At 43.9% G+C, this 27,186-nt stretch overlaps 1 protein-coding gene across 1 annotated transcript in view; it reads left to right on the top strand.

Annotated features, from left to right (window-relative positions):
* The window catches only part of FARP1 (FERM, ARH/RhoGEF and pleckstrin domain protein 1), a 297,915-nt gene that overhangs the window by 221,148 nt on the left and 49,581 nt on the right, over positions 1–27,186 (top strand). The window contains exons 6-13 of the mRNA XM_057707383.1: positions 905–1,002; positions 6,067–6,181; positions 7,847–7,994; positions 10,405–10,500; positions 11,947–12,110; positions 12,813–12,881; positions 15,143–15,218; positions 16,361–16,610. Of these exons, the coding sequence (XP_057563366.1) occupies positions 905–1,002; positions 6,067–6,181; positions 7,847–7,994; positions 10,405–10,500; positions 11,947–12,110; positions 12,813–12,881; positions 15,143–15,218; positions 16,361–16,610 (1,016 nt within the window). The remainder of the gene's footprint in view (positions 1–904; positions 1,003–6,066; positions 6,182–7,846; positions 7,995–10,404; positions 10,501–11,946; positions 12,111–12,812; positions 12,882–15,142; positions 15,219–16,360; positions 16,611–27,186) is intronic.

Below are 27,186 nucleotides of genomic sequence, written 5' to 3'. Positions count from 1 at the left end.
CATTTATGTTTGCAAGCTGCCTTGCTCTCTGGCATAAATAGATCTTCCAGGCTTGCTTTGTACCTTCCCTTGTCCCGCCCCTGGAACCTACCATTTCTCCAAGGACCTACCTCCATATCTTTCTAATGGCTAATCGTGTGAGAGCCAGAATCTGGTTGCTAAGGGTCGCTGCCAAGATGACGCTGCTTCTAGACAGTGGGCAAAACTAACAGATATCTTTCTAAAAATCTACAAGTTCATGTTGTTATTCTCAAATCGATTTTAACATCACCTTATTTTTACTTAATTTCTTTGATTTACAAATACGGTGTTCTCTTCCACCAGAAATGTTTACTGGCTTTATTCTAATGTGTAAAGAAGAGAATTTTTAAAATGGATGTTTACAGATCTGGCAACTGAGGCTTATGGAAGAAGCTGAGTGACTATTACACCACAAACAACACTCTTGTATTTCCAATTCCATTGGCAAGGCTTTTCCTAACCATAATAGCCTACTGTTGTTGTCAGAGCCATAAAGCCGTTTATTTTTTTTTTTTAGTATATTTGACTGATCTGTGAAAACATTTTAAATGTGTGCTTTACCGTGCAAAAAATATATAGGGTGGTAAGTTATAGTCTTAATGTTTGTGGCTGTACCTCTCCATATAAAATGAAATGCATTGCTTATGGTGTGAAAAGATTGCTTTTAGGGAGGTGTGAATATTTACATTGCAGCCAGCAGCACCAGGAATTCATCCCGCCTGTGCAGACTTTCTTGTTCTTTGGTTTATATACCTTTCTTTAGGTCCTCACTGTGTGCGCAAGTTGCCAAGAGTGAACCTGACTTTGTTGCCAAACCTCCCCACCCGCTTTGCTTGACGCGCATCTCTATCTATGTGACGCCCATCTCTCTTTGTATTTGCAGGTACCTGTTTGCTCTGCAGGTGAAGCAGGACCTGGCCCAAGGCAGGCTGACGTGTAATGACACCAGTGCTGCCCTCTTGATCTCACACATTGTGCAATGTAAGTTCTGTTGGTTTCCTTCAGAAGCATGTGGGAAATAACACAGTGACCTGCTTGGTGGGGGAAAAAATGACACCCACTAAAAAGTCATGTCTTTGTCTTATGTTGCTGTTAGCACGAAAGCCAAGGGGTGGAAACCAGTACTCCTAACTTCATTTATTATTCTCACCCCTCCCCTTCCAAACATTGACCCAGGAATTCTGTGTCCTGATGTTTGTCTCTTCTTTTCAAGGACTAGGATGTAATTGTTGAGAACTTAAAGGAGAAGTTTTCATAGATAGTGGCCAAGTAGACTAAAGTTATTCTGTCCTGTTCTTGGACTTAGTATTCATCGAGTACGGCTCATTAGCCTTCAGACATGAAACTGTCAAAGATTTCCCTTCTGTGTTCTGCTCAGGAGTTCAGTTAACCAAGACACATGAAGCTGGATGGACTCCAAGTGATGCTTGAAACTAGATTTTTTAACTTTCTTCCTCTAGACAAAGGATAAACTAGATTGTGCTCATTCTAAGCCTTACTGACTACTTAGCTGGGCTTTTTTTTTCTGTTGGTCAAGGTGGAAGTTATTTGAAATGGAATATACACATTATATTTTCAGAAGGAAATTATGTACATAGATCAAGGTTAACGTATATTAGCACTAGTATAAAAAAATTGTGCTATCATATCATTTTAAAATGTCCGTTGTGTACAAAGTAGTCCCATGTGATGAGTCCCATCCTGTGCAGATAACTGCCCAGGTAGCAAGATTTCCACAGGCTTCTAGGAAGGCTGACTCCCAGTTGTCAACAGATTACGCTGGTCCAAAGTGACGAGGTGTTTCCAGAGACCTCTAGATCTAGAGATTTAGAGATCTCTAAAATAAGATCTAAAGGTCTCTAAAAATAAGATCTAGAGATCTTATTTTTTGTACATGGACATTGTTGAATATCAGCCAGACTTAGTAAATGGGTATTTTCTTATTAATTTGAAAAAATGACGTGAGAAAGAAAAGACTGACAAAAAATAGGTAGCCTTTTTAAAATTTTACTGTGTTCCAGCTCTAGGTATTTTATCTCATTTAATTCTTGTAACAACTGGTGAGCTCAGTACCATTATCCCCGTTTTAAAATGAGGACGCTTTGGCGCAGTTACATAACTTTTGCCTTTCCTGTGTTTGGTCTTCCTTCTTCTTACCATGACAGGGGACAGAGGAGGGCTTTGAGTCAGGCAGACTTTGTTTCTATTAGTTGGTTGTTCACCCTGGCAAGATACTAAGCCCCCAACCTCGCTTTCCTTTGAAACGGGAATAGTAGGATGTGTTTTATAAGGCTGTGAAAATGAAATGATAGCATCACTCTTCAGCATATGTTAGGTGTTCAGTAAACATACCCTCCTTTCTTTATCCTCACTCACCTGCAGCCCTCCCTTTCCAAACAATGGGAAATCTTGAAATAAAGCTCCCTTCTTGGAATAGCCACTTCAGCAAATGTCTCTGACCCTGGGCTTTTGGTGGGAGGAGAGACATTTACTCAAATATTCCTGATGCCATCTAGTCTTGTCTCCCTCCCCCTGCATCCATTCCTTTTTTTATTTATTTATTAATTTTTAAAAAAATATTTATTTATTTATTGGCTGCGTTGGGTCTTCATTGCTGCACGCGGGCTTTCTCTCTAGTTGCGGTGAGTGGGGGCTACTCTTCGTTGCGGTGCGTGGGCTTCTCATTACCGTGGCTTCTCTTGCTGTGGAGCATGGGCTCTAGGTGCGCAGGCTTCAGTAGCTGCGGCACATGGGCTCAGTAGTTGTGGCTCATGAGCTCTAGAGTGTAGGCTCAATAGTTGTGGCTCACGGGCTTAGTTGCTCCGCGACATGTGGGATCTTCCTGGAGCAGGGATCGAACCCATGTCCCCTGCATTGGCAGGCGGATTCTTAACCACTGCACCACCAGGGAAGCTCCCCTTCCTTTTTAAAGTCTGTTGATAGAGTGACTCTTACTTGCACATATAGGAAGTGGAGGGTCACTGGAATCAAGAAAACTATGTGCTTAGTCTGATGGACCCCTCACCCCCAGACACCAACAAGGGGCGCAGAATCCCCTGAGAATCTTGAGTTCTCCAAAGGAAATGAAATAGGTGGGTTCAGAAGCATTCCTGTTATTTCTGTATTCTGTGATATGCAGTTGTGTGACACACCATTCCCATAATCTTATACTTACAAAGCCCCATTTCTGTATTTTTGAGCATCCCATATCCCAGAAAGAGAAATTTCACAGAATCCTCTGTGAATAGTGTGTTCATTTAGATTACTGATAATTATTTACATGATCAGTAAGGTAGGAGGGGTCAGCTCATCTCCTTTCTGCAGAAGCGATATTAATGCTAATGGAAAATCATCTCTTGTGAGCTATATTTCCATCTCATCTGTATCTGTGTACACAATCTGATTTTTAAAAAAATTTCCTCCCTTTCATTCAAATTCATGGAGTGACATCTTTCAGATAGTCTGTAATTTTTTTCATTGGTTCCTCTGTTGATGGCTTTAGGTATCCCCTGCATATATTTCAAACTTTTAATTTTTTCTAATTGATTGTGACTAGACCAAGTGGGACAAGCTGATGAAGAGAAAAAACAAACACTGTTTGGTCCTGATATAAGACTACTTCTCGTGTAGCGTGACGGAGCTAGATTTCTACAGGTTGCCTGTGCGTCCCATCTGAGGATTATACCCGGCAGGTCAAGTTTGTCCAAGAACATCCTTACGAGATCCCTCACAGGATTTTGGGGTGGCGGTGGTCTTATTTCTTTTTGCTGAGAATAGACTACTGAGGAGTTTAGTAGATACATCAGCTGATATGACACCTTTAATTAAAAAATAGTAAGTCATATCTTGCACACTTATCAGTTCTCAAACTCTTCAGACATAAGGAGGGGCCTGTTCTCATGTTTCCAAGAAGAAAGCACTTGGGAGAAAGCAGATTTCGTAGTCGTGTTGCCCTTGCATCTTAAGAGTTCAAAAGCAACTGACTCCAAGGAAAAGACAGTTTAGGTGTATTGACCCTGATGCCAAAGGAACAACTGGAGTTCTTAACTCTTTTATATTTGGTTATGGTAAAGACTGTGTTAGAGAATCCATATATGTTAAGAAACCCAAACGTAAAGCTCATAAGAAATTTAGGATTTGGCAAACCCCCACTGCCTGCCATATGCCGTCAGTCTTCCTTATTTGCAGATTTTATGTTTGCAAATTCACCTGCTCTCTAAATTTGTTTGTAACCCCAGAATCAGCACTTTGGGTGCTTTCACGGTCACTTGCAGACATGCGCAAGATGGTAAAAAAGAATTGAGTCGCCCGGCACTCACCTCCCCAGCTGAGATCAGAGGAGGTGATTCTTTGCCTCAGGTTTCAGCTCTCATACTGGAAACAAGGGTCCTTTTTGCAATCTATTTAGTGCCACGCCTTTTGCATTTCTGTGCTTTTCATTGATTTCCCTGTTTAAAATGGGCCCCAGGCATCGTTGCTGAAGGGCTGTGTAGTGTTCCTAAGTGCAGGAAGGTTTCGATGCGCCTTATGGACAAAATAAACACGGGTGTAGATAAGCTTCATTCAGGCATGAGTTTTAGTGCTGTTGGCCGTGGGTCCAATGTTAGTGAATCAACAAGGTACATAAAATAGGACGTCTTTTCACAGAAACACCAGAAAAATCAAGGTTAGTTGATGAAAATGCTTCAAGAGTCTTGCAGGAACCTAACCCTGTATTTACCGTGGGAACAATGGTTTAATATTCACTAATTCAGTATTCATGGGGACTTGATAGAACACCACTACCATGAATAACGAGATGATCTGCGCTTTCTTGAGGCTGGATAGGAGGAATTGCCGACAAGACTGTGCTTGCCATCCTCATGGCAGCCAGGGAGGGTGCACTGTGGAAGGGGAGTCCCCCCACTTCCGCCCTGTTTCCTGTGATGGAGGGTGGCAGCTGTACTCAGGGAGGGTGAAATGCGTTCACACAGGGCAACTAGGAAATAATGTTATCGACTTGCCGTAGCAGTGGGAAGCTAGTGGGAGATTGATTCTTCCAGTGGCCCAGCTGGTGCCAGGTGAGCTGCCACTGTTGGGTGCAAAGCAAATATTCTCAGTGGCTGTGATTTATAGCAACATATAGGCCACATCCTTCATGATTACTGGGGGTGCATTGCCCAAAGTGTGACAAGCCGCTTCACATTATAAATTGAAAGGTAGGTTTCATAGCAACGGTTTACTTGCCTTTACTCGAAACAGCTGGGCTCTGGTCCTTTTATTAAGCTTGTTGCACAGACTGTACGAGAAGGCATGCTGTCCCACCTGTATTAAATTGCTTAAAAACAGAGCTGGAGCAAGTGTTAAGGTACAATTATTATTTTAAAGCTCTATCCGTTAAATATACAGATTAGAGCAACGTGGAGACTGTGTTGGGACTACATGATAAAAATATGCATCCTCTTGCTTGTAGGTGAAAAATTGGTAAGAATTTGCAGTCTGAGCCGTCATTTCTGACAACAGGACAAATTTAAGAAACTTTATTTTTACCAAATTCTATTATGTACCTTTACCCGTATTTATAGTCTTCTTTTCTCTGCATGATGAAACATTTGGGGTTGGCACTAATAATTGCTGTCTGTGAGTTTCCAAAGCTGATTTTGTCAAGCCCTGAAATTCTGGGGCTGATTTGGAAGTCAGAAGGTCTTAATCCACATACCTAGAATTTACTGCCTGAAGTAGAAGTGACCCTCTAATTGGGTGGGGAGGAAAGAAGCAAACCAGGAACACGGATGGATAAAGATGGATGATTCTGAAGTTTCCTTTCCGACTGGTAGAGATGAAGAAAAGTGGGAACTGTCATCTTATGTTGGCACAGTTGTTAAATATGTCCTCACATCCACAACTTCTCACGTCTAGCCCTTATGATACCCACCAGCTGGGATCACCTTATGCTGTCAGCTAGTTTTTCTGGTTTACTAGTTGGGGAACAGTCCACTGGGAGAATAACAAATTGTGAAGTGTTAATCATATGTGACTGGTTTTTCTTTCTCTCTTTCTTTGTAGCTGAGATTGGGGATTTTGATGAAGCATCGGACAGAGAGCATTTAGCAAAAAATAAGTACATACCTCAGCAAGATGCACTAGAAGACAAAATTGTGGAATTTCACCATAACCACATGTAAGTGTTCTTTGTTGCTTCCTAATTCCTTTGAGCTGTTTCTCTCTGTCCTTCAACATATATGGGTACACACATGTATATACATACACACACACACACACACAGAGTAACTATTGGGAAGAAATATACAAAGGTGAGGGAGGAGAACACAGAGGCTCGGTGAGTGTTGTTACTTATCCTAAACTCTCAGAAACACAGGTTACCCACCAAGACCAGACCTCTGGGCTCCTCGCTTGCATTCCTGTGAGACCAGAGTAACTGGAATTTTAGGACACCCCGTGCTTTAGAGTAAAAGGGAGAGTATAAGACTAAGTACCAGGAAATCAGGAAGGGGACATCTCCATTTTGGTTTTTTCTTTTGATCAATAAAATATTTTCAAAGCATTCTCTGTGCTTTTGTTTTGTTTTGTTTTTACAATTTGATTATTTTTTCTTATTAGTAATGTATATATGGCAATCCCAATCTCCCAATTCATCCCACTGCAACCCCCTCCCTGCTTTCCACTCTTGGTGTCCATATGTTTGTTCTCTATATAGGTGTCTCTATTTCTATCTTGCAGACTGGTTGAGCTGTACCATTTTTCTGTATTCCGCATATATGTGTTAATATACGGTATTTGTTTTTCTCTTTCTGACTTACTTCACTCTGTATGACAGTCTCTAGGTCCATCCATGTCTCTACAAATGTCCCAATTTTGTTCCTTTTTATGGCTGAGTAATATTCCATTGTGTATATGTACATCTTCTTTATCCATTGATCTGTTGATAGACATGTAGGTTGCTTCCATGACCTGGCTATTGTAAATAGTGCTGCAGTGAACATTGGGGTGCAGGTGTCTTTTTGAATTATGGTTTTCTCTGGGTATATGCCCAGTAGTGGGATTGCTGGGTCATGTGGTAATTCTATTTTTAGTTTTTCAAGGAACCTCCATACCGTTCTCCATAGTGGCTGTATCAATTTACATTCCCACCAACAGTGCACAAGGGTTCCCTTTTCTCCACACCCTCTCCATCATTTATTGTTTATAGATTTTCTGATGATGCCCATTCTAACCAGTGTGAGGTGGCACCTCGTAGTTTTGATTTGCATTTCTGTTTTAATTAGTGATGTTGAGCAGCTTTTCATGTGCCTCTTGGCCATCTGTGTGTCTTCTTTGGAGAAATGCCTATTTAGGTCTTCTGCCCATTTTTTTGATTGGGTTGTTTGTTTTTTTGATACTGAGCTGCATGAACTGTGTGCCTTTTGTTTTTGTTGTTGTGTTTCAAGGAAGGCACTTGAGTCCTGGTGATAGTTGCCTTGATAGAAAGAGTGTTGCTTGAACTTTGCAAGTTTAGGGCTATTGTAAGTGACTAGAAACTTGTTTCAACACGATGGTGTTTTGCTTTTATATGACCTGAAAGGAAACTCTTTGAGATTCTAAAAAAACTGGCTGAGTTTGAGACAGACTTTTGGTGTTTGGTGTTACACAAGCAATAGAGCTTTTGTTCCAGCTGCTCGACTTTGGGTTATAATGAATGGGAGGTTGGGTGTCATCTGATAGGGTAGCCCCATTGTTGGTGATGAAATGCCTTTTTATTTCCCAAGAGAAGGTGCTTAATCTCGAATTCATAGACACAGGGAATTCAAATCTTCTGGCCTTTCTCTTAAATTTTTTGTTTTGTCAGTGGACAAACACCAGCAGAATCGGATTTCCAGCTTCTGGAGATTGCCCGCAGGCTGGAGATGTACGGCATCCGATTGCACCCAGCTAAGGACCGGGAAGGCACTAAGATCAACCTGGCCGTGGCCAACACAGGGATTCTAGTGTTTCAGGTAAGAGCGTTTAGAACCAGCTCAGTTCCCTTGGTGATGGAGAGATAAGAGTTGGCCCTTCGACTCTGATTCCATGTTGGGTGGTCCAGGCTAAGACCTCTCATATTTATTTTTCGAGTGAACGGGAAAACGAACCTCATCTCAGAGTTTCCTGTTTCTTTCCAGGCCCTCAGACTTGCAGGTTTGATTTCCCTTGTCCTTGCCCTTCGTCTGCTTGGGGAATCCAGGATTGCAGATTTGTTTGCATTTATTGGCTTTGTAGGATCATAGAAATCCATCTCTCTCTGTGGACCTAACTTAGAACATAGTATGGAATCAGGATTTCAGAGCCCCAAAATAAACACCTTTTTTACACTTGCTCATGATATTCATCTGATTTCTTTTAACCTAATTTGTTTTGTTTTTCAACCTGACTTGGGTGTTACCTAAGTCAGCTTCTTTGTGGTTTCACATGTGCCGAACTTAGAAAAGATAGCAGTTTTATAAATTCATAGAAGCTGTGTCCATGTCCTGCTATAATTTTGCAGCTACACACATACTGCTCTTGGACCCTTACCTTCTACATGAGGATATAACACTCTGCCCTCTGAAATGTGTGCACCCTTGGATACACTGCTGCTGTATTGTTATTGATTAATGTGTCTCTTTTTCTTAACAATTTCATTGAAGTATTATTGACGTGCAGTTAAATGCACACATTTAAAGCGTGCTGTTCTTAAATATGTATAAGTTCTTAAATAGGTGTATCCTGTGAAACCATCAATGAAATCAAGACCATGAACATACTCACCACCCCAAAGTTTTCCTCAAGACTTTTTTCTCTTTTTTTAAATAGAAGTCTGGTTGATTTACAATATTATATTAGTTTTAAGTGCACAACATAATGATGGAATACTTTATAGATTATACTCCATTTAAAGCTGTTATAAAATATTGGCTAGATTCCCTGTGCTGTGCAATATGTCCCTCAAGGCTTTTCTTTTCAACAAAGTGGGTAATCTGTGCTTTGGTTTCAAAGGGGTATGAAGAAGGCATCTGCCTTTCTCATGAAGTAGGGTCAGATTTCACCCAGTTTTGAAGGTGTAAATACATGCATGACCTAAAACTCTTTTTTGAGCTCTGCCAGATTGGGTTACATTTCTCCCTTTGTATTTTACCAAAATAACCCCAGTGATTCGCTGTTCCTGTATCAGATGTTTATGACAGATAGTAATTACCACAGATTCATGTCCCGAAAGGAGTTGAAGTTGGGTTTCCTGTGGGACACTAGGAAGTAACATTTTGTGAGCAGCTTGGTATTTGAGGAGGTGACTGTCCCTAACAGTTACTGACCTGCAGAAAGAATCTAGGAGTCCCTGATGAGAAAAACGGCAGTAAAACAATGTGGTTTTCAGTTCTACCATTCCATTTCAAAATTAAAATCCTTAAACTCTTCTAAAGATCACAGTGGGGGGGGTGGGGAGTGCCGGAGAAGTGCCTCACAATTGAATTAATTTGCTTGGATTGTGTTTGAGACACTTGAAACTTCGAGAATGCTCGGTCATGTACAAGGACTGTATCTCGGAATTAATCTTCTTGCCTGTGCCTAATTGCTTCATTCTAACCAATTTAAACAAAAGGTCCTGGTGTTCAAGTGGGCTTGAGGAATTCTAATTTCAGTGGAGAGGATGGGACGGATGGGAGCTGGTATCTGGCGACTCCCCACTGGGTCTCCCCCCATGGCCCACCTGGCGATCAAAGATGAGGATGTGGGCATCCCTCCTGGAGACTGTCCTCGGGCCTCAGAGACACACGGAGGAGGGGGGGTCTCCCCTCCCTGGCCCTGCCTGTGCTGTTGGAATCAGAGCAGTATGGACAGAGCGGGTGTTTGCTAACCACTGTGTTGCTTCAGTGGCTATAACAACAGCTGCTGGCTAAGGCACACGCCTGGGAATATCATTCTGCTGCAGTAACCTTGTGATTTAGGACAAATTAAAATCTAGCCATGCCGCAGTTTCCACATGTGTAGAATGAAGATAATAAGTCCAGTTCGCTGGGTTTCGTCTAAGGCTTCACAAGATAAGATCTGTAAAGGACTTGGGACAGTGCCTGGCACTCGGTCTGCTGACGGTTGCTAATAATTGCAGTGGTTGTCATGGTTTTTATTTTTATTTATCTTTCTCTTTATCAGCCGCCGGGCCAGCCTCTTCTCTCCCTGGAGGCAGACTTAGCTTGAATGCCAGATTATATAATCAGTGAGAAACTATGGTGCAGGAAGGGTATCATCCCACAGCCGCAGGGCCCAGGAATTCTCCAGCAGGAGGCATCCTTTGGAGCAGTCGAAAGTCAGCGCTCCTTTCAGCTCGCCTCGAGCAGAGCAGACCAGCTCCCATGCATTTCCCGGCTCACTGGCTGATACCTCTCTTCTCAGGGTTTTACCAAGATCAATGCCTTCAACTGGGCAAAAGTGCGGAAGCTGAGCTTCAAGAGGAAGCGCTTTCTCATCAAGCTCCGCCCAGATGTGAACGTAAGTGCCTCTCGGGAAAGAGGGGGAGACGGCAGAGCTGCCTTGGGATGGACTGGGTCCCGCTAGGGTGCAGGCAGAACCCGTGGCCAGCTGCCATTCAGGTGTCTGCGAGTCTACACAGTGTATCCAGGTGCTCGGTCACTCCCCAGCTGCCGTCACCAGTAGACAGAGGACACAGATGTGTGCCTGGGGAGGGGTCACTTCCCTGTGTACACACGGGCCGCCCCTCGTGTGCAGTCTCTGTGTCTCCAGCCTAGGCCACCTCGACCCCCCATTTAGCATGCTGCCATGTTCCAGGTCTGTCCCTGCCCACCCAGGAACGGTCCTGCTATTGTCCCCAACCCCTGACAGCACATTCTCACGAGCTGACCTGGCCCCTCCCCAACACACTTCCCACAGACTCTCTAAAGGTGTCACTCACATGTGGCGCTGGGTCAGAGAAGGAAGGAAGCATCTTTCCTATCCACCATGAATAGGGTTGGATGGATGACGGAGCGCTGATGTCACCAACCAGAGCTGGAGTGCTTTCTCCCAAGGTGGGGGCGGGGGGGGAGGGTGAGATTATAAATGGCAATCCAGGCTTATAGTAGTTTGGCTACAGTATGGATGTAATAGGTTTTTATGGCCTGATTTGGGAAGCAGGCACCCACTGGAAGTTTCTGTGAGAAAACATGTTTTGAGTCCCAAAGACTGTGTACTGCAGCACGACTTGTCTGTAAGTTGAGACTGCACTGCCCAGAACTGTGAAATTTCCCCAAAATAGCTGGAACTGCTGAGAATGTTACGCATAGTGGTAACATTTGTTTATATAATATGGCCACTTAAAGGGGGAGCATTCAGTCTGGAAGTAGAAAATTACCATATCCCCTTTCCCAAATCAAAGGCCGTGAGTTTTTCAGCCTTGAGTGATACTTTTGTGCTCCAGAAAAAAAAACGTTCATTTCCTATATGGTTCCTGGGGCCACCTGGAGGCCAGAGCCCTATGCTTTTTGATGGAGAAAAGGCTTAAGTGCAATAGTCAAAGTTGGCGTGAACCGTAGGGTAGAAAACAGAAAGAAGAAATGTGTTTCAGTTATTTTAAGGAGGCAGAGGAGGAATTTCAGTACTTGGGTTTTGGTTTTTTTTTTTAAGACAGAAATGTAAACCAAGTAAACAGAATTTGTTTATAAATTCTGTCAAAGGAAATGTTATGACTCCTGCTGAGTATCGCTACTTTCTGCTTGTTCCTCTAAGGAATTACGTAGGGGAGAAAATGGTTGAACGATGGCTGTATTTTGTCATAAGGAACAACTGTATTTTACTAAATATGTGGATTTACGGTCATGCTGTAATAAAATACACAATTGAAGTTTTGTTGGGCAAGTTTGTTTTCTGTCCCCTTTCCCATATTTTAACTGAATGTCTGTGGGTAATGGAAAAAACCAAGGTGTTATTTTCTCTTTCTAGAGCTCATACCAGGATACCCTGGAATTCCTAATGGCCAGTCGGGATTTCTGCAAGTCCTTCTGGAAAATCTGTGTTGAACATCATGCCTTTTTTAGACTTTTCGAAGAGCCCAAACCAAAGCCAAAGCCTGTTCTCTTTAGCCGAGGGTCCTCGTTTCGGTTCAGGTGAGGATTCTGCGTCACATCTCCCTGTTTATCATGTGATCGTTTCCCCACGTCTTTCCTCAGGGGAACGGTGGCTTCCAAGAGCCTTGGCCGATGACGCGTTTGTCTGGTCGTTGTGGAAGGCTTCTGACAGCCCCTCGCCGTGTTCTGTTTGAACGTTAGGTAGCACAAGGCAGTCTACCAGCCCCAGTCAACTCCTAGTGGAGCTCTCTGATTCAGGAAGAATTCCTTTCCTCTGTAGAAGCGAAAGTGCCTTGTTAACATTTGCTGTAGCTTCACCGGATGCTACATACACCTGCCCGTCATTGATTCCATTTCTCACTCATTCTTTCCACAAATCTTTGAGTGCCTACTGCATGTCACATTCTAAGTGTTGGGATTATGCAGTGAACAGAATGATCCCTGCCTTGGTGAAGCATAGAGACTCTTGGGATGGTGGTTTCATTACCAAACACAGAATTATTAAGTGGTTGAGTTCATTTCACTTTTTCTGTTCTTTATGAGGGAAATATCAAGAGACAGAATGGACACAGAAGCACAGTTTCTCTTGGGATTGTCCTTTTTCTGGGCTAGCCCAGAAAACCCCCGCATCTCCCGGTTGTGGGAGGAGGGGAGGCAAAGATGGCAGAGGGCTGTGCTGAGTGCGAAATGAGACGCCTTGCTGTCTTCTCCCCTCTCCCCCTCTTGTGGTCTTTATTTTAGTGGTCGGACTCAGAAGCAGGTTCTCGACTACGTTAAAGAAGGAGGACATAAGAAAGTGCAGTTTGAAAGGTAAGAATCGTCAGTGCTACTTCCAATTTGAGAGGAGCCATTCTCTGCAGATGCTCTGCGGCTAAGCATCGCTTCCCCCAGGTTTGGTGAGTTAGAGATTCACTGCCTCCCCGTCAGCTGCAGCCGGTTCAGCGTTAGGAACAGCTGAGGCCCCAGGACACTTACTCCAGGGTAAGAGGAAGCCAGCAGAGGGCGGGGATGGAAGAGGAATAGGAGCTTACAGAGGGGGTAAAGCACTGTAAAAACCTACTCATTGGTGAGTCCGTAAACATTTGGGGATTTGAATTGAAAGTGTTTCTATAAACTTTTTTCTTACTTGGAAACATTGCAGACCCTTTTCTTTAGTTTTATTTATTTTTAATTCATTTTTTTGGAGTATAGTTGATTTACAATGTTGTGATAGTTTCTGCCGTACAGCAAAGTGAATCAGATATACGTATATCCACTCTTTTTTAGATTCTATTCCTATGTAGGTCATTACAGAATCATATTGAGTTCTGTAAACTTTTTAATTCAATAAAGTTCGATTGAGGAGAAACAGGATTCATTAATGTTGTTAGCAAATGCTGGTCACTCTTGTATACCAGGCTCTGTTCCAAGCCCTTTAGGCATATGAACTCATGGAGTCTTCATACCTGCTCCGTGAGGCAGTACTGTCTTATTTCCTTTTTAAAGATGGAGACATGGCAGCTCAAAGCTGCTGAGTCCCTCGCCCAGGTCTCAGAGCTGGGAAGCGGGCCCTGGGCATCCAACTCCAGAGCTCCCTGCCCTTCAGCCTTGCCCTGCCCAGAGGGACTAAAAGAAAAGGATAAAGGGGTTGAGGGGATGGTGCGCCCATCGCTGGTGCGCCCATGGCTGTTGAGTTGCAAGTGTTTGTTTTAATGTTTTTCTTTTTCACTTTAACACATTTAAAAATTACAGTAAAGCACAGAGAATACAGCTGACACCCATGTTCCTAGTACTTAGAATTAACTGGTAACATTTTACCATTGGTTTCTGGGTTTTATTTCTTCTTCTCTTATTTACAGCTGTTGTGGTTACAGATGTAGCGAAACCTCCTTTTAACCAACAGCCTTCCTTAGTTCCCTCCTCCCCTCCCCAGAGGCAACAACTCCCTAATTCCTGTTACTTCTATTAGGAATATTCATGCATCCAAAAAGAATAGGCAGAATTGCTTTGGGGGGTGTCCTTTTTTCATTTAGATAAGCATCTTGCTTTTTAACCCCCACCCTGATTTTGAGATCTCCTTTCGGCATCTTATGAAAGTATTATTTTTGATTTATTTGATTGCCTGTTGGTAAACATTCAGGTTGCTTGTTTTGTCTTCCTTTTGCTGAAACAAATGTGCTGCCGTGACCATGCTTGTATATTTCTCCTGATGCAGATCTGGGGTCATTTCTTCCTCCTTGTATATAGAAAATGTAATGTTCAGAAGGTTATTTGTATCCTTAACTAGACGTAGCAAACCCCATCATTTTCTCCGATGGTTAATCTTTTGAGGATCATATAAGAAGTGGTCCGCCTCTCTCTGACTCAGAATGTGGGTGCTCCAGAGCTTTGGTGTGTTAATTTGGAGTATTTTAAAGAAAAGCTGGATGGACTTTGGAATTTAATCTCTATATTTACACAGTTCCGTGTGTTTGAGTACCTAAAAAGTTTCTAATGCTGGTTCCCTGGGAGGGTGGGGACTGACACACTAAGGGAAGGAAAGGATTAAAGTGAAGGTGTTGATGGCATTAAAAACCAGTTTCTTCTACTGTGGAGTCTATAAGTTCGTTCCTGGGGTTGGGCCTTTTCTCTGAACTGAGCACTGTGAAGGAGTTAGCTGATAAGTGGCAGTGGCCTCTATTATAGAACTGATCTAGAAAATCATTACCCAAAGCACACAAATTGATTTCATATTGTTAGACCATCACTTGCAATTCAGAGCCTACGTGGCCCCAGCCAGCTTCTCCCTCCCAGTGACATTTCCCGTAACTAGAGAGTTAGCATTCAGTGGCTGGTTCTCCCAACCAGCTGGACCACTGCAGCGGGAGCCAGGGATGCTGAGAGCTTTTTCAAGGTTGACGCAACACCCGAATCCTACAAGTGTTATGGAAAGGGTGACTAGGCCTGTTTCCCGGGAGCATTTATCCCAACTACTTGGGTGCCTTCACTATTGAGGGAGTGCCTAATGCTGTTATGTTTCATTTAAAAACAAACAAAAAACCAACAGCAAAGCAATTCACCTAACTTTTGCTGTCTTATGTGATTTCTCCCAGGAAGCACAGCAAGATTCAGTCCATCAGAAGCCTTGCTCCGCAGCCTACAGAGCTGAATTCAGAAGTGCCAAAACAAGTCAGTGATGGTGCCGGTCACTATTAAAGCTCTTTTTCGCCAAACATCCTCTGCTGAGGACTGGGTGTCCTAGGATGCTTTGGAGTTCTTTGTCCTTCCCCTTTGGGGTGTTTCCTAGAGTTTTGTCTAGCTGTGTGCCCTGGCTCTGACCAGACACAGGCTCTGCGCTCCACACCCTGGAGCCTGGGCTCTGAGGCCCTGGCCGGTGTCCTTCCCCAGCTGACTTCCCTCCTCCCTCCCGTGCCCTGGCCCTTGCCCCAGGGGAGTTTGCTCTACTGGCCTGAACTCAGCTTAGGGCTGGAACCACCCAGAGCTGAGCCCACCCTCCATATAAATGGCTGCGCTTGTGTGAAGAGATCAGGACCTAGTTGGCGAGCGATGGGTGGAGCTCCCCTTCGGTGCCAAGGTCACAACCTTGCGCTGCCGCAGGACCGCGCCGTGAGTTCCCAGGGCTCGTGTTACAGAGCAGTGACCACAGTTGGCAGCAAGACACATTATCACTCTTGCTCTGAGGGTGGCCAGAGCTTGTTTTCACTGGAGTTGGTCTCTGGATGAGCTTTCAGGATTTTCTCTACGAGAGAATAAGAACTTTGTTGGGGAAGAACACGAAGGCCATCTCATTGTGTGGTTCCAAAGAGTCCGTAACCTGCCCATCCTACCTTTGGGCATCAAAACAAAGACGTTTTTGTCATCTGTCTGAAATCCGTGTCACCTTGCCTTTGGGGGTCCGTGATGCCTCTCTTTCCTCCCCCTGCCCACACCCCCTCAGGAAGCCCCTTTGGGCCGGAAGGGCTCTCTTGTTCCACAGAAACTTTGAAAACCCAGGAGGAGACTGCCGATCCTAGAAGGCAGAGGCAGTGCCTCCCGTGTGGTGCTGGGGACCCTGCATCCTCGGCTTGCACACCCTGAAGGGACGTCCTGGATCCTGACCAGCCACCCTCAGGGTTGCCGGCTTCCCGACAGGATGCTTTGTTCTAAGACCGTGGAGGGCAGGCTTTCTTTGGCCATCCTTGGCCACTTGATGCTTTAGGAGACGCTATTAAGTTAGACTCACGTCTCTCTTTCAGCTGTGGTGTAACCTCTGCCTTTTCTCTTCATCTCCCTCCCCTTTTTCTTGCACCCCCCCCCCCCCCCCCCCCCAGGCTCAGCAGAGTGCCAGCCTTACCCTCGGAGAAGGTGCTGAATCCCCGGGCGGCCAGAGCTGTCAGCAGGGAAGGGACCCGACCGCGTCGGCCGAGGAGCCCGGGCCGCAGCGCAGCCCCGCCCCGCACGGGAGCCCGGCGGGGAGCCCCAAGGCAGCCGGGGCCGGCAGGGCGGCGGTGGAGGAAGAGGAGGAGGTCGTGAAGGACAGGACCCAGCAGAGTAGACCTCAGCCCCCGCAGCCAAGCACAGGTCCAGCATCCAGGGCTGCCCGAGGCAGCAGCGCTTCCATTCCTTTCATTGACTGCAGTGATGTAGACAGTGAATACGACCTCCTCAGGGAACAAGCGTCCCAGTCACGGTCCCAAACAAATGACAACTATGAGGGTGATTTGACCAGTGGTGTTTATCTGCTCTCCAGGGATGAGAGGCAAATAGAGGCTAGGCCCGGGGCTTCCCCTCACTCTGTGACGTCCTCGCGGCCGCCTTCCAGAGAATTCCATGATGATGATTCAGCAGACATCACCTTTGATATGAGTGGAAGCCCCAGACTCCCAAGGCATAGCTCTCTGATAGATGAGATGTTCAGGGGCTCAGGCCGTCACAGTCCCCTGGCACCCCCCTTGTCTCCCAGCAGCAGAAGTTCAAGTCCAAGTAGGAGTTGGGACAGGACCGGGTCTCAAGGCTATGTTTCTGAAAATGCACACGACCGTAGAGAGAGAGGTGTGGGAAGAGATACGCTCCCAAGCCAGGGTCCTCATTATGAAAATGGTTCCCCCATCTTACAAAGGCCATACTTAAGGAATCTGAGATATAATAAGTCAGAGACAGATCCGCTCCTTCTTAGCCAGGTAGCCTGCACCCCAGAGGCAAGGGATAGGCTCGATGGAAAGGGAGGCCTGGCCGGCCCGGCTGGTTCGGAAGGTAGAACGCTGGCTAATGGCACACCTCTCGTGGCTCCAACCTCGAGGACCCCTGTGGTGCAGTCAGCGTGTGCCGCTGGCAAGGCAGCCCAGCTGGCACCCCTGCAAATGACCGAGGGCTCCACCAGCAGCGAGACTGAATCCAGCGATTCAGACTCTGAAATGCTGGACCCTCTGAGCCAGCCCCTCGTGTTTGGTAATCCAGCTGCGTTGAGTTCCCCCTCCGGGGCGAGGAGAAAGAAGTCCTTGGGTGGCCTGCCTTTGAACGAGGAGAGAGAGGAATATGAATGAGGAGAGGAGAGAGAGGAATATGAATGAGGAGAGGCGTATGAATGAGGAGACCAGAAGGCACGTCTTCAAGGGTTGGGAACCTGGAGTCGTGAGACCAGGCTTTCCCTGGAGATGATCTGTCCTAGTGACTTGTTAATTTTTAATCAACGTTTGATAGAGGAAGTTTGGGGCAGACCCGTGTTTGGATAGGGCGTGCCTGACTTCTCAGATCTTTCAGAAGAACAAAACTTCACACATCGTGACAAGTTACCGAGAGCTTGTTTCTCTTTCTGGTTGAAGGCTAGGAAGAAATACTTTAGTGTGAATCTGATCATGTGAATAGTGTGTCGTGATTACGTGGAAATTTTCTGTGTATCTTCAATTGTGTGTGCAGATCACCCTCCCATTTGGTTGAGTATCGGGACTAACGTGTCACTGAGATCCCAGAAAGGGTGTGGGTTTTACTTTGAACCCCTTCTTTAAAAGGAGGGCTCCTTTTCTGTGCCTCATAAAGTGAGGAATTAACAAAATTCAAGGCCAAATGTAAGTTGGTTGCTAGTTGAAGTGTAGTTGAAATCTTAGTTAAGACTAATGAATGTTTTAATCAGAAGCATTTGGGTAATTTCTTCTTTGCAGACTTCCTATGAAATGAGGTAAATCTTCATGAGCTGTAATTGACATGAGATTGCTGGTTTGGTTTGGGTTTGCTTTCCTGGGTCAAATGTTAGTTACGGCTGAAGAAGCCGTAACTCTGACCGTCAGAATCTCATGGTGAAACGCAGAGATGCTATTGAGTGATGATGCAGGAGAAAGTATGACCTCGCAGGGTAGGTACTGTTGTCACCAGGAGGTTAGCAAACTCAGTGGTTGCTTTTGAATAGTGCATAGCACTGAGAAGGGCCGTTTCCTAGTCTCATGGCCCTTGGTTGATTTTTACACATATTCTTAACACTCACACACTCGGGAACAGTTGACTTCGGGCTGTTTCTCTGTGCAGGAAAAAAGAAAGTAAAGTAGTGAGAGGTTTGGTTTCTTTTTAAATCTTACCATCTACACCAGTGCCTTTCACCTGGCATTTCTGCATTTCAGATGGAAAAGCCTGGTTTGAGCTTGCTTTGCTTCTCAGCCTTAGCTGCGCTTTGGAATCACCTGGGACATTTAAAAAATTGGTGTTACCTGAGCCCTGACCCTAGAAATTTGGATTGAATTCGTCTGGAGTTCCTCTTGGGCGCCCCAGATGGCTCTGCTAGGCTGTCAGGGTCACTTTTCGGCCAGACACTGTTGCCTTCTAGAATCTAATGAAATGTGATAAAGGTGTCAGCTGAAATGTTGGCTTGCTTGCTGAATAAGAAAAGCATCACAAATGAAATGCTTCTCCTCGTGCCTGCTCTTTGGTACGTTTTAGTCTTTGGTACATTTTTTTCTTAAAAGATAAGTTGTAGAAAAAAATTTTTAGATCCTAAGTAACTACAAAATTATTGAAAAGAGTTGTAACAGTGAGCCGGCCCTGACGTGCCGCCGTGCGAGTGGCCTTATTATATATCTCATCATGTGGCTTTGTTGTGGGGAAGGTTAAGCGTGTTTAGGAAACTGAGTAGAATTTGGCAGCAGTGTTGAACAAGAAGTATTGACACACTCTGTGGTTCACACGTGACTCTGTCCACATGAATGTCGAGAAGTTGATTTTAAAGATTCTGAAAACTTAATCTGTTTTTATACACACTTTTGCTTTATCTTCCGAATCATTTGATTCAGTGCATGATTGATGACCCAAATTGATTATTTGATAGCTTGAAAGCTGTTCATTGAAGTAGTCTATTCATGCCTTGCTTTAGATTTACATATTTAACAGAGTCACAGAGTTTTAAAACTAGAAGGGGCCTTCGAGGTCACCTAGGTTAAACCTTATTTATGGATGAGAAACCTTGTTGGGATGAAGGTGAGAGACTTCACATAGCCCGACAGCTGTTGCATGACAAAGTTAACACCAGAGCCTTGGTCTCTGGACTCCAGTGTTTTACTCTTTGTGACATCTTGATGCACTAGGACCTTTTGGATTTGGTATTTTATTTTTTGAGACTCTTGTATGAATTAATAATTGAAATCATATGGACACCAGGAATCATGTAGACTTAGGTTATTATAGTCCATACTAGGTAGGAAGGACTACTGCTTTTTATATTGTGGGGCTTTTGCTGATATAACCCAGTTTTGTATATTCTGTTTTAACTTAGAAAGAAGATGTCAATTTGCTATATAAAAAAGTAGTCAAATGTGAGTTAAGCAGAGTCACATTTGGAATCTGTGGTTTATTTGTGAAGGTGGTTTGTTCAAATGAGTTTTCTTTTTACCTCTGATCATACAGCAGTTTGAGCATAAAATATGAATGAGCAAAAGGTATTAACTTAGCTGGCTTAGAACGTGAATCATCAGCTGTAAACCCCCAAAGCAAAACATATGCCAGTAATTATTTTGTTTTGCTTTTCCCCAAGGAGGTGATTTTTATCTGAAGTGTTTCAAAAGCAGCCGATCAATGGTGGTGTACCCGGTTCTATACTGACACGATTTTCCACTTTTAGGGTCACTGGTAGGGTTTTTCTCCGGTTGGTTTTGTACCAGCCAAGTAACTCGGTTTCTGCTCCTCAGCCAGTCTTTGTGAGAGTGGCAATTTTGGTGATTAATGGTGCTTAAAAAAAGGGGGGCTGTAATTTGTTCAAAAGCCACGTGTTCTGAAGTACTGGGAGAGTTTGCCTTGCGTGAGTAAAGAGTGCTTCTGGGCAAGTAAACCTAAACATTCTTTGAACCTGATGGTAGAGCCAGTTTACTGAGGTGAGGAGGTCAGAGAAAGCCAGCGACCTCCACCCCCCGTCTGTTGTGAGACACTGGTCCCCAAGTCCTTCCCTGGGCTCTGGAATCTCACTGTGTGGCATAAGAAGGGCAGGCACGTCCATGAAGTTGAACTAAGTGAAGGAAGATCAGAGATGGGTTTGAGTGTGACCAATAGGCAACAGAGATTAGAGACCTGTGAATTCTTTCAGATTTCCAAAGGGTTTCCCAAGGCCTGTCAGCCAGTTTTTCTAACGCAATAGCTAGTAGAGGGGTCACCTGCATCCATAAGGAAGCCGAGTCTTCCGATCATGGCTGCTCTGTGCAATGATATTTAAGGCCTTGGGGAGAAGACAGACCAGATACAGCAACAGAAATCTCCAAGCCACTCATGGCTGCTCCGGGGCCTCCATGCATGAATATCTTTCATTAGATGGTATTTCAAAACATGTAAATTATAGACCCTTTTGTGGTTGATTTTTGTCGCTGCTTGTTCGGGGAATATAAAAATGCAAGAAATTCTTGTAGCATAAAGAAATGCATTTAATGAATTCCAGAACTTACAACGGATTGCCCCAGCTCCTTTACCAAGTCATCTGTATGTCATTGACACTATTTTATTAGACAGGCATTTAATTAAAGGAAGTCTGTTGGCCAGATTCTTCCCCACATATGTGATTCATATTTGGAAATTTCTCACAGATTTATCTCACCAAATGGTGCTGCTGTGGCCTGCACTTAAAATGTGAATAATTCCCATTTGATTCTCCAGAACTTCTTTGAAGATTCCAACCAAGCAATGATTTAAAAAAAAAAAAAAAAAAAAAAGGCTAGGCCTGCAAAACCAAAATACAGCACGAGCCTCTTGAAATTTCCACCAAGTAGGTACGAAATTTAGTCTGTCCTCAGTTGAATCAGAAATCCCCCTTGCATCTTAGCTCTGGACTCAGTTTGTGTTATCAAGCAGTTCCCAAAAGAAGAAACAATTAAAATATTAAGCTGCTATTTTAAATTTTGTGAAAACTGTTGTGAATGTGCACCAGCAGCCTTTTTCATATCTTTAACCAGTGTTCATATTCTTTTAATCAACTTTTTCCACTTAAAATGCTGTTCCCTATTTCAACACAATATGCGTTTGGTGCAGTTGACGTCATTAGAGAGCCATTGGGCTACAGGTAAGGCCAGCCTTAAATTAAGAAACTTGGGGTCCCTCTCACCTTTAGGTTTATTTTGAGTATATTTGCTTCTGTCTCAATCACTCTTCTTTGCCTAGACCCCTTATTTTTATTAACCAGAATTTAAAGAGCTCTCTGAGTTGCATACCCAAGAAAGGCTTTTTTTTTCTGGATCTTCTCCTTTGCAGTCTATAAACATTCCTCCTTTCATGAGCTTAGTTACTCTAAGGCTGGCCTTCCTCTAGTCTCCTGGGGATGAATCTAGAGTTGGCTTTTGAACAGCTCGAGTTGAATGGTACAGGTCCACTTATGCTCAGATATTTTTCAATAGTAAATACCAGCATACCACACAATCCAAGGTTGGTTGAATCCGCAGGTGTGGAGTTGCAGACACGTACGGAGGGCCGACTAGAAGTTATACGTGGATTTTCCACTGCGTGGAGGGTCTGCACCCCCTGACCCCTACCTTGTCCAGGGGTCAACTCTATTGCTGCAAATTTTACAAATCAAACTGCAGAAGAGACTTTCAATGCAATATCTGCAAGAGAGTAAGTTTCTTTGAACCGGAAGGAGGTGAACATTTCAAAATAACCTGTTGCTGGCAGCTCTCTGAGTTCACATTCTGCCATGTTGGCCAAGTTCATAAGAACATATGGAAGGAAAGGTACTAGCGGCTGAACTTCCACAAGAAGGAAGTGATTAAAGAACTTGACTCTGGCGACATTTAAAGAATTTACTGGCACTGCTTTTTCCTTGTTAGTCTAATTCCATCTGCTTCTGTTTAGTGGAATGAAACACAATACAGGGAAATGGAGTCTCTAGTGTACCCTGTGCATACCTCTAGCACCAGTTGCTGGTTTTTAAAATGAAGCCATGACTTTTAGATCAAAATAAGCATGTCACGTAATGTAGCAGCTCTCTTTTTATTAAAAAAAATAATAATGAAAAGCAAAAAACTACCCATGATGATTTGGCCTAGCGTCGTAGGCATCAGAGATGAAGAGTGGCCTGGTTGCCGCCTGTTTGGACACATACTTGGAAAAGGGCTATTTATTGTTTCCTGGGTAACCTGGGGATTTTAAGTATTTCCTCTGTGAACAAAAGTTGCAAATGCTGATTTGTGTGTCATATGGTATATTTGGGAGGTGGTGAGTTGAGTCTTGTGAAAAAAAGGTCTTGCTTCATAAAATTCACAACACATCACTCCAGAAAACATAGATGAAACTTCCAGCATGGGGAACTTTTTTTCTTTCCCAGCGAAAGCAGTTGAACATCCTGGCAGAAGCTAAGGTAGAATTAGAAAATCTTCTTTTCCTGAAAGCTTTGAAAATTGAAGAGACTCTGATTTGTTCAGGATCGTTTCAGTGTGGATGGACTGAATGATACTCACATCACAGTTTAGCCTTGGAGACGGCCTTTGGCAGTCTTCTTGGTCTCTGGTGTTTGATTATAACTTCCGGTGGAAGGCAGCTCCTTGGCGTATTTGTGTGGGTTCTAGATCAGGTTATTCCGATATGTCTTGGGGTGCCTTTATTTTCGAAAATAGGTAGGATTAAAAATCAACAATTGACACAGGGTATCTTGATCTAAGTGTCTAGTTGAGAGCTGGTGTGAAAGATTAGCTGCAAGGCAGATGCGATTAGTATCATCATGGAAATGGTACTGGAAATTATGTGAGCCTGTGACTGGGGCCAAGTGTAGGGACTTCAGGATATTGAAGAGTAGTTAGAAATCACTGCAAAATGCAACATAAACCAAGAAACTGAGGAGGGAGAGAGGACTTGCATGTGGGGCGGGGGTAGTAAAAACCATTGAACAGGGATTAACTCTACTTTTCAGTAAGAGGTGGAGGTACCGGGAGTTTGGAAGCAGTGCTTCTGCATTATTATAAATTGGGATTGTTAACTGCCTCTCAAATAGGAAACAGCAGAAGGGTCGTTTTGGAGCCTGTAACGGGCCTGTCATTATTCACAGGTGACCTTTCTGGCTCATGAATCTGGGCCAGCGATTGCTTTTTCCTTGGGCCTTTGTAAGAAAGAAAGCATGCGTCACTCTGCCCACAGTGATTTATAGAACGACCAAAGATAGGCTTTCCTTAGTTGAGAGCTCTCTGCACACGCACCAGAATGGCCAGTGGATTCAATCCCTACCCCTCCCTCCCTTCCTTTCTCCCTGGAAAGTTGCCATGAAAACCTAACTAACCCAATCTCACAAGCTTGGCCTGTGTTATTAATCCAATTCCCTTCTGTTCTCTCAGTGTGTATATTTAATATTTTATTAAAAATTTCTAATACGCTGAATTTTAAAATAAAGGCTGGGGACTTCGTTCTCATTTTTGTCATTTGTTCAATAAATCTGAGAAAACATTTTTCTGTTGTGCCATGGTGTGCACGGTGAGGTCAGCATGTACCTAAAAGAAAGCTTTCTTTTCCCCCAGCGTTCTGTCTTTTATCCGCAAAGCATGGTGTACCTTCTGTTCCCTGCATTGTTGGAGCACTGTCTGACGTCTTTTTTTTTTTATTTTAACATGACTGAATACCAGTTTGTACTTGGAACACCTGTTTCTTCTAGAATACAGTGATCCTGCTCACTAAACAGCAAGCTTTTTCACAGAGGCATCCTGAGCGATCCTGCTGGGTGGTACCGTATTTCACTCAAGGTGGGGAAATAGAAGATGAACAGAAGACTTCACTTTTCTGATTTCATCTTTACTTTGTGCTAGGTGGGGGTGGGGGTGGTCCTTGGAAGTGAGCAGGATCTCTGTAGCGGGGTCAGGGTTCACGGAAACGGAGAGCATCTGTGGCAGGAGCTTACATGGGGGTGCTTGGACAGCTAACCAGAGGACTGGCTTCCTATTTTGAACAGGAACATCTATTCCAGTGGGCATAGCAGACTTCACATAGCTTATAAGAGAACTTAGCTGTGTGTGTGTGTGTGTGTGTGTGTTGTTGGGAAGTAGGGGTAGATAGAAATGCAGAGAAGACCTCTCTAGCTCAGCCCAGTTGGCTCCTTGTGGCCAATGAGCTGTTGGCAGTTTGCTGTCTACCCAGCATGTAGGCTCTCACAGATGCTGTCTGGTTCCATCTTCTCTCCACGGCTGAGACCGCAGTATCTCACTAAAGCATGGTATCTATTCCACCGGGAAGGTGGCTGGTTTCTCCAGTAACAATGAGCTTGGTGATTCTTTAAGCATGGAAGGCCAAACTCATGTAACGGTGTATGCACGGGATTAATAGCGCTTGTTAATCTCAACTGAAGAGGCTTTTACTTGTTCTAACAGGTATCTTGCTGTAAAAACTGTCAATTGTAACTGTTCTTTCCGACTGATGGCTGAAGCTTTGTCCTGAGTACAAGATGGTGTTTTTCATTGGTACGAAGCACCAGGTCCCCCAGCCCAGACACCACCACCACCACCACCACCACCACCACCACCACCACCACCACTGTGTTCAGACAAAGGAGAATTCTCCTGTATCTTTTTCCCCTAAGCAAGAACAAGCTAGTGCATTCACTATTGTTTTCCCATTAGCGGCCTTTCTCTTCATTTTTCTGCAAGTGGCATCACTGTTGCTTTTCTGAATTGCTTGGTGAGGAACAGTAACCGTTGATGTTTAGCTGCTTGTAAAACTTTTCTTCAAGGAACTTGGTCTAAGAAGCGCGTACATTACCCACAACAACTTAAGTTCTCCAGAAGAAGGCCACCCTGCTGTGATCGGTAATCCTACAATCTGGTTTTTCTTGTGGTATCTTGTAATTTCAGTGAAACATTGTCAGCCTTTTTCTTCCCCTCACATATTCCATGGGGGTGGGACCCAGCTTAGTTACCAGCCTAGAGTAAATCCTACCTGTTCTAGAGACTTCTCATGAATCAATACAGTACTGACCTTTTTCTGATAAACTGGCTTTCAAATGTAGACCATCTCCAGAGAGAGTTTATCTTTTCTTTTGGAGGGAGATTGTGGATTTAAAAAGAGCCTTTTAAAAAATAAATGAAAACTTGCATCTGTGATGTATTTCCTGCAGGTGCCTTTGAAGCGTATTCTGGGTACATAGAGATGCAATCTCCTATACTTTAGAACCAAATAACAGGAGAGCAATCACGGTGGATGAGTGGCATCTAGAAGTTTGCCAAATAGAGAGCTTTGGGGGAATACTGAGGGAATCCTCATAGATACTTTTTTAATGATTGTACTTCTTAAAATTTTGGAAAGAGGGCTTGAGAAAGCAGTCAGCAGTCTCATTTTCATGTGTTCTCATTCTCAGATATTTTAATATTTAACACATCTGTGGGTTACTGTTTTTAAAGTTTTCAGTTTTTCTGGTTCCCTCCTTAACAGGGAAAATAACACTTATCTAATTAAAAAATGAGGATTCCCCACTTCTTGACTAATTTAAAACACAGGACAGGTACAACTAAATATTCGAAATGCCATTTTTATTACTTGAAAAACAGATTAGAAAATTCTCTTCTCCCAGGCTTGTGTGAGTTTGTTCTTAAGCCTTTGGTACAGTCGGAGGAAGTAGATGGTTACTGGGCGGCTGGTACCCAGTCCCAAAAGGGGAAGGCAGGTGTGAGTTTGGCTTGTTGCTCCTAAACTATGTTCCCACCGTTTATGTGCCTCTGATGGAGAGCTGGTCAAGAGATGCTCCAGTCTGGGTGAGGCTGCAGATCCAGCTTCCCCTGTGCAGCCCGAGAGAAGACTTATGAATGTATTTTACATTAAAAAGATAGAGCAGCTAAGCCCGTTTCTGGGCTGGGTGATAAATTGGAATCCATAAATACTGCAGTGCTCGTTTGAAGTTCCACAATTGCTTGTGCTATGAGAATGTGTACATTTAAAAGGGTTTTTAAAAGCAATTACCAGAAATGCCTCCCTTGAGGGTAGTGTTAGTGGAAGCATGTTTAGTCCATGGGAGTGACATAAACTCCACCCTCTTCATGCAGAATAAGGGTAGGGAGGGGGACATGGAGATTGGGGGGGGGGGGTCATGAAATTATTTGGAAGAGGTGAGGGGGGACTTGAAACTTATTAACTGGAAATTTAACTGAATGCCTAAAAACCTGCAGGGCAATTTCTGAAAATAGGAAAACAAATTTCTTAAGAATCAAAAGCTTCCAGACTTTTAGGTTGTAGCTGATCTTTTTCTCATCTCTTCAAACTTCTTTCCATCTATTGCCTTAATATCCAGGTGCTTTCTTAGAAGACCCCCCCCAAATTATTCATCTAGAGCCCCTTGCTGAAAGAATGCCTTTGCGTCAATTTGTCATAGAGAAAGAAAATGCTAAAAATTCCCAGGCATTAGTAAGTTCATGGAGTAGCCGTGAACGCCAGTCACCATGTCTCCTCATCATCCAGGGCTGGCCCTTCAAGGCAGGTGACAGACTGTGACATGAACAAGCTTTATGAGGCTGCGTAAATCTGGCAGAGACATGTTCTCTAACACCACTATGTTTGCTTTTTTGTGTGAAATGGGACTACTTCAGGGAAAATTGGTTACATGTAGTTATAATAACTGTGACCTTAGACATTGACCTTCTTTCAGACCCAGCTCTTCATACTTGCCTGAGGGCAGGCCCTGCGTGGACACCGGTTAGTACAGACCCTTGTCACACACTGGCTCAGAGTTGAAAGA

The sequence above is a fragment of the Hippopotamus amphibius genome, chromosome 14, assembly GCF_030028045.1.
Source record: "Hippopotamus amphibius kiboko isolate mHipAmp2 chromosome 14, mHipAmp2.hap2, whole genome shotgun sequence".
Taxonomy (NCBI): Eukaryota; Metazoa; Chordata; class Mammalia; order Artiodactyla; family Hippopotamidae; genus Hippopotamus; species Hippopotamus amphibius.
The sequence above is the reverse complement of the archived record's forward strand: the minus strand, read 5'-3'. Positions and strand labels throughout refer to the sequence as shown.